At 53.6% G+C, this 7,510-nt stretch overlaps 1 protein-coding gene across 1 annotated transcript; it reads right to left on the bottom strand.

The window, feature by feature from the left end:
- Positions 1-1,142: 1,142 nt before the first annotated feature.
- MSX2 (msh homeobox 2) lies at positions 1,143-6,836 on the bottom strand. The gene is made up of 2 exons (XM_004611487.3): positions 6,473-6,836; positions 1,143-2,842 (listed from the first exon to the last, which is right to left on the bottom strand). The coding sequence occupies exons 1-2, from the start codon at positions 6,813-6,815 to the stop codon at positions 2,421-2,423; spliced, it is 765 nt and encodes a 254-aa protein (XP_004611544.1). The 5' UTR covers positions 6,816-6,836; the 3' UTR covers positions 1,143-2,420.
- Positions 6,837-7,510: the final 674 nt, after the last annotated feature.

Here is a 7,510-nt window from a genome sequence, read left to right as displayed (position 1 = left end):
ACACAACCCAGGCGACTTTGGCCTTCAGAAAAGGCTTATCTTCCACGAGGTAGGGCCGGCTACCTACCTGCCTGGGATGGAAGGTCCGGCGGCAAGAAGGCACCAAAGCAGCCGGTGCCTGAGCTGGGTGCAGCCAGAGAGAAGAAGTCGATCCCCAAATTCAAAGCATCTGAAATTCCACCCCTGGAGTTGGGAGCTTTGGCCATTTTACCTCCCTCCCGTGGCACGTGGAACAGAGCAAGGCTTTCCGGCCTTGGCCTTGGGTGCAGAGGAAACTTTCCATCCTAGAGCCAAGTCCTAGGGCTGCCCTGGTTCCACCAGCTATTTAGCTTTGCTCTCCCCACCTGCTGCGACGGCCTAACTGGGCCTGGGGAATTGATCTATTGCCCCACAAGAGCGACTGATTCTCTTAAGTATCATCATCAGGATCCACTTGGTTCATTTACACGGCGGCAAACACTCTGACCTGGCACTGCCTCTCACACACCCATCACCAATTTATTTTAATGGAGTTGCCTCTCAAGTTCAGCCAAGGCTTTCTAGCCCCGGTGAAACAGACTGCAAGTGAAGAGGGTTCTGGAATAAGGCCCTCTCTGCTCCCCTTCAAGCTTAGAGAGCATTTTTGGGGGTGGGGGATCATCTCTGCATGCAAGGAGCTGGTTAAGGAGCTGTGTGCACACACACAAAAGCCTCTGGAGCCCCGCACCGCACTGTGACCCTCCTTGCCCTCACTAGCAACTTGTTGCTCTGGTCACCAGGGCCATTTCAAGTTCAAGATTCTCCTTTGATCATCTACAAACCACTGTAGATTCTGCCCCCAGGCTCCCATCCTTCCGAACTCAAGTCTTTCAGTGTTTGACAAAAAACGGTCAGTGGGTTCATTTCTCAGGACTGAGACTTTGCAAAGCACCGCTCCACTCTTTTCCACAAGGGTTCCCTTCTCCCTTTCTGTGGCTGAATCTGGCCACAGTTCTCAGTTGATTCACAGGCCGGGCAAGTAAATAATAATAATAAAGATCACCTGTCCACCCTCCCCATTGGATCCCAACTCCCAGTCTGGATGGGTTTGTCTCTAAGCCCAGCGAAGTACTGTAGAGCGCCTCTTAAAATAATTGTGAATTTGCACAAAACTTGACTGCAATAAAACAAACATTTAATTTAACTCAGAATAAGAGATAAGAAATAACTCTTCAATAAAATATATAAAATTATACAAGGCACCCTTTCAAAGGGATAAAAGGATATGGGGGATGAAATGGGGGGAATTGGGCTGTTTGACAATATCCCTTTCAACAAGTCAAAACATGCCTTTACCCTCTGCCCCCAACAAGTTAAAAAGTATATAATTTTTTTTCTAATACGTTCAGCACATACAATAGATACACACAGAAAAAGCATGATTTTTTTCTCATTCTGGGTCTAAATATTTAGCATATAGGTAGGCTATGGTTACAAGATAGTCTGGGGTTTGTTTTTTTTTTTAAAGCAGGCAATGAACTACTCCTTGCCCCCAGCTTGCCCTCTATTACCTTTACAATATGTAAGGATTGACCTACCTAGTATTTCACACTTTTTGCAGTCTACTTTCAACTTCTCACTCTCCAATTATCTGCAAAGAAGAGGGACCCCAGAGAGGAATTAGGGAGTACTCCATTTCCCACCTCTCCTCAGGCCTTTCTGGCACTTTATCATCCCCTCCTCTTAGGGATCTTCCAAATACAAGCACATACAAAGGTAAACCGTGGAACAATGTAGCAGAGGGAACAGAGGATTGAAGCCAGTGGCTCTCTAATGCACCCTTTGAATGCATGTTAAAATGCAAAAACCGGGAGGCCTGGAGGAAGCACCTGTACCTACTTTCTAGACATTGTAGCTAATTCTAGTATTTGTTTTTCATTTAAAAAATAAAAAAATCGTATCCACCCATCAAAATCCAAACTGCTGCAACCTTTTGCCAACAAGATATCTCCCCCTCATAGGAAAACCAAATGGCTTTCAGCTATCTTATATTTTAAATCTTACACTTTAAAGGCTTTTTTAAAAAGGGTGAGGGGAAGAGCTAGAAATGAATTTTATACATATATATGTATATGCTTCACTTTTCCAAAGAATTTGAATGTTGATGTCAGCTGTATAAAAACAGTACTCATTTATATATATCATCGGAGACAATCTTTGTGTAAGGGAGAAGGAGGCACTGGAAGTTGACACCAAGGAAAAGGGCCTTGAATGCCTGCCGTCTAAAAGAACTGGTTTTTGGAGCTATTACTGGATGGCCTGGGTTGGCCTGGGGCGCTTACTGCGGTGGTGCGCCCGCATGCACCACGCACGGCGCGCGCACACGCACACACGTACACGCAGGGTCAGCGTGAGTCCGGAGCGGGGTCCTGCCGGCTGGGCTGCGGCGAGGGGTGGCTTCCTTAGGAGAGATGGTACATGCCGTAGCCCACGGGGGTCGTGTAGAGTCCGACGGGCGGGATGGGCAGCACAGGTCTATGGAAAGGGTAAGAGGCGCCGTAGAGGGAGGCTTGCAGCGGCGGGTTGATGGGGAAGGGGAGGCTGAACCCCGAGGGCAGCATGGGTTTCGCTGCCATTTTCAGCTTCTCCAGTTCCGCCTCCTGCAGTCTTTTCGCCTTGGCCCTGCGGTTCTGGAACCAGATTTTGACCTGGGTCTCTGTGAGGTTCAGGGAGCTGGAGAATTCGGCCCGCTCGGCAATGGACAGATACTGTTTCTGGCGGAATTTGCGCTCCAGTGCCAGGAGCTGCGACGTGGTGAACGGGGTGCGGGGCTTGCGGTTGGTCTTGTGCTTCCTCAAGGTGCAGGTGGTGGGGCTCAGGTGTCCTGGAGAACAGAGGGGGGGGGGGAGTTAGCACAGCAAAGGGAGGTCGGTCCTGACCTCTTCCTCGTCCGTATCTGGAAGGCTCCATTGCTTTCTTGAAAAATGCCCTTTCCCTGACAAAGCTGGGGGACTGAAATGGTAGACTACAGCCAGAAGTTCTGGAACTTTCTAAATAGCAATGACCGCTAGGAGAGCCGCAGGCTTCTTGGGGAAAGAAAACTTCTGAGCGGAAGTTGCTCTTCTTTAAATAAGTATTGGGGTGCACGCTCATCTCCTCCCCGCCCCCAGGCTGGATCTGGGGCAAAGCGGGCAAGATTCCCTGAAACTAGGTTGGCTGCCCTCTCCGGACCAGAAGAAATGGACTTGTCTCCACTCCGAGCTAAGGAGTGCAGAGCGGCAGGGCAGCAGCCACTGAGTCACTAGGTAAACAGCCCCTCAACTGTCACTGTGGAGCCATCCAGATGAGAACCACAGCGGGTGCCTTCTCACTAGTTGCTGGGACAGGCTGAAATTTCCAGACTGGGGTGGGGGTGGGGGTCTTATAAACTTGACTAAGGAGGAGGGAGAAAGTCCCACTGGCCCATAAACGTAAAAAATCCCAAACAGCCAAAACCCAACTGTGGGTCCCTCTAGAAAGGAAGGCATGAGACGGCATGGGAACCATGGCTGGCTCTGCGAAGGCTCGGATCGAACGTAGACCTGAGTCCTTGGTCACAGCATTTAGAAAGAGTTCATTAATCACCAGCCAACTAAAAGGCACGCTGTCCAGACTCCATATTTAAAACGGATCCAATTATAGTGCAGGCACTGGCTAGCTTTGTGAACGCGGGGCGTCAGCTCACTCGGAGCTTCTCTTCCTTCCTCCAGGGGAGGTGATGGGGGAAGGCGTGGGGGGGGGCACGCTAAACAATTAATTTTCTGCATTTGGCTTTTATGGGCTATGCTAATTTCCCCAACGCAGCCACAAAAATAACTCCAAACTCCTCACTGGGAGAATGTCGCATTTCTTGTTTAGTTACTTTGGTGGCCTCGGAGAGAAGTTTACAATTCAGACTTGTGGGTGACACAAGTCCCAACCCGGCCTCCATTTCAGGGCGAAAAGGGTAAGGAGTCCCCCGCCGGGGCACCCAGAAGCCATCACTCCCTCCCTCTTTAGTGTCAGAGAAGGGAGGGGTCAATAATTAATCAAAGACCAAAGAAATCTACAAGAAAAATCCTCATTCCCCGAGGGTTACTTTTGCATATGCTAATCCCTAAGTAAACCCCAAAGTCAGGCGCCGGCCCCTTCATTTACAAATAAGAGCTTGATCAACACCGTCTGGTCTGGCAGACCTGCAAATTCTCCGGCCCCCAGCCCTGAGGAAGAGAAGGGACGCCCCAGGACACAGCACCGACACCGTGCTCACAAGTGTCTGCGCTAGATCTCTGTCGGTCCGAGCTGGGACACAGCGTCTGTCTTGGAATTCTGAAATGTGGGCCAGTGCATCGCCACCCCAAGATGCGTCCTTCCAGTGGGCCACTCCATATCTGCCCCCTCCCCAGTTTTCAAACCAGTGGAGGAAGGATGCGGATTATACAAAGCAAAACAACATTTATCCTACTTCCTCCGAATAACAAAACTGGGCCCTTGACGGGTGGCTCCTTCCCACAGCCCTAGGCGCCCTCACCTGAGGTTCCCTGAACCCACATTTCTAGTTCCAGGCCTCCAGGCCCCACTGATGACCCCCCCTTTTTCTTTGCCTGAACTTTCTGGTTTTTTGGATTTTTTTTTTTTTGGCTCCTGGGGCCAAGGCTCCTATCCCACCAATTCAAGGCAACCTCTACTCAAATCTTCGTCGCAGAGAGGTTTACAAAGCAAGCTGGGGGTGGGGGAAGAACCCAGAGGCCTAAAGATATAGGAGAGTCTGATTTTTGTACCCCCAGGCCCTACGGAGACCAGAATCCTTGAATGGACAGAGCACTTGCCCCAGTATATGAACACAGCAGCCCTCCAGCCCTTTTGTCAAACAGTAGGACCTCTAGTTTACCATCCAGAAAATAGGTTTTTCTTTCTGGTCAGTTCAACACCATACGTGCACACTGCATTTTCCCAGAACGCCCAGGGCCTTCTCAGTCACCAGATCTTTTAATGTTTCCAAGTCGTTGCTTGTTGATTTTTTTTTTTTTGGTCAAGCCCAAACTCGGTGGATACTCTGCTCAACTGTCCTATCTGTGAGCCCGCGGCCGACTTCTGCCACACAGAGATCTGATAAGATAATATGGTGAAAAGTCCCATAAAGCGCTGTGCAAACTGGAGTTTAAATTCTTTGAGTCCTTAATCTCCACGCCCTTTGCATCTTTCAGAGTTTCTAGCAGGGTGGGGAGAGATGCCAGAGGGGACAGCTGGTGACACTAGGGGAACTGGCCTGGCTTTTTTCACACACACACCAAAGACGCAATGCCTTGGCTTCAAAGAGGTCCGGCAGGCCCAGGGAAAGAACAGGGAACTTGTCCCTACTCTACCTTTTTCTCACCTTTTCCACAGAAAGTTTCAAGACCAGGAGAGAGGGAAGGGACTTTTAGCACTGTCGCCAAATTGGCCACTGCAACAAGTGTTGCCTCGACAGGGCCCTAGGCTGGAAGAGAAACGAACTCTAGGGGCTCCAGCCTCGCTGGGCGCAGGTGTCTGCAGAGACACCAGGTCCTCTGAAGAGGACCAGGGCTCAGGCAGCGCCCTCCTGCCCAGTGTAGCTGGGGCTGGTGTCTGGTGTCAATCTCTCCCGTCTTTCCCCAAGGTCTGAGTGTTGGCTTCTGGTCCCGGGTCCTTCTCCAATCTGGAGAACAAGGGGCATCGCTTTGTAAACTCTCCAGCGCTGCGGCTGGAATGCTGTTAATAAGGACTCCGGCCCAGCTGAACCCGCTCCCAGCGAAGCGCGATCCGCCACGGGGGCGGGAGAGGGGGGCCTGGGGGATACAGGGTCATAGCCTCCCCGACTCTAGTTTCCGTGGGGTCCAGCGCATCCGTCATTGCGGGGGGGGGGGGCCTGCGATGGACTGACTTCGGTCCGGATCACACTTAACTCGCCTTTCAGAGTTTTTGGGGTGTGAGATGTGGGGAGGGAGGCGCGCACGCTTCGCAGGACGGTGAACTGCGCTGAATCTCCACCATCACCCTGTCGCCCGGCGAGGCACACGCTGGAGATGGTCCCCCCGCAACGGGGACCCCCACTTTGGAGACACCCCCTGACACACAACTGGTGGGCAGTGAAACCAACACTAAGCGGCCCCAGGAGCGCAGGGGCTGAGGATGAGAAACAGCGACAAGCGAGCGACCCCGCCAGCCCCAGTGGGGGTGCGCCCTTCCAAGAACCCCGAATCCGCGACTGCTTGGGGACCCTCGCCCCGCTCTGACCAGCGACGGAGTCCGGGAGCCGCGCCGGCGCGGGGGTCCCCGGCAAGCGCTGCGATGCGAGCGGTGCGCCGACCTCCGCGCGCCTCGAGTCGAGATGCTTTTGCTCGGCGGCGGCGGTGCCAAAGCGGGGGGTGTGCGTCCCCGCCGCCCCCCTCCCCCACCAGCTCTCCCTTCGGTGATCCCAGCCCACCCCGCACCGTGCACCCGCTTGCCCCGGGCCAGGCCGTGGCGCACAACTCACTGGGCGGCGGCGAGTATCTGCCCGACTCCTGCATCCACGCCGCGCCGTCCTCCGAGGTCTCCGACTTGACCAGCGGCCCGGGGCTGTGCGCTTCCCGGGCGCCGGGTCCCGGCAGCAGGAGCGGCCGCAGCGGGGCCCCGGCGCCGTCGGCCGGCAGCGGCGACGCCTCCTTGGGCGGCTTCTTGTCGGACATGAGCGCCTCCACGCTGAAGGGCAGGCTGGAGACCTTGACGCGGCGCCCCTCGGCGCCCCCCTCGGCGCCCCCCGGCCCGGGCCCCGCCACCCGCGCCGGGCCCTCTTCATCAGACGAAAACAGGTCACTGCCTTTGGACGGAGAAGCCATGACTTCTCTGTCCCCCGTAGCTCCCGGCGCGCGACTCCGCTGGCAGCCCGGCCGCGGCGACTCAAACTTTTTTTTTGGGGGGGTGGAGGGGGACAGACGGGGAGGGGCTCGCCGGGAGAAGAGCCTTTCCTCCAAAGGGAAGTGGGAGACTAGGACCAGCCAATCGGCGCCGGCACTGGCGCTGACGTCACACGCGCGCGCCTCTGATTGGCTCCTGCCGAAGAGGCCAAACCCCCCTCTTTTTTTTTCCTGTTTGAAATAAATTAGGAGTTAATTACAGGAGCAGTCAGCAGAGTTGTTATTAGGCGATCCCTCCAGGGTTATAATCACGCCAAAACTGAAAAGACCAAGGCGTAATTAAGGCCGATTATTTAAAGAGGAAGTTCGCGAGTCTCTTTTGACCCCTTTTTTTTTTAAAAAAAAAAAAAAGAGGCAACCCCGCGCCTAGACCGCCCTACACACCCCACCGCCACCGCCACCGCCAGAACTTGTTTAAAACCTGCCAGGGACCTTGTAGAAACATGGATGAAGCGTCTACTCAATTCTCAAATTGGACGCGGACTCTTGTGATTAGTCCTGGAAAACAAGAGGGTCGACAAGCTACTAAGGAAAAAAATTAATAATAAAAAACGTGCGAGGCATCTGGTAGGGTATCCCGCTCGCCGCCGTTAGCAAGTGTTTCAAGGGGATCCGCT

Source organism: Sorex araneus, chromosome 2 (genome assembly GCF_027595985.1).
Source record: "Sorex araneus isolate mSorAra2 chromosome 2, mSorAra2.pri, whole genome shotgun sequence".
Classification (NCBI taxonomy): Eukaryota; Metazoa; Chordata; class Mammalia; order Eulipotyphla; family Soricidae; genus Sorex; species Sorex araneus.
Note: the sequence above shows the minus strand (reverse complement) of the source record. Positions and strands in the feature narration are given on the sequence as shown.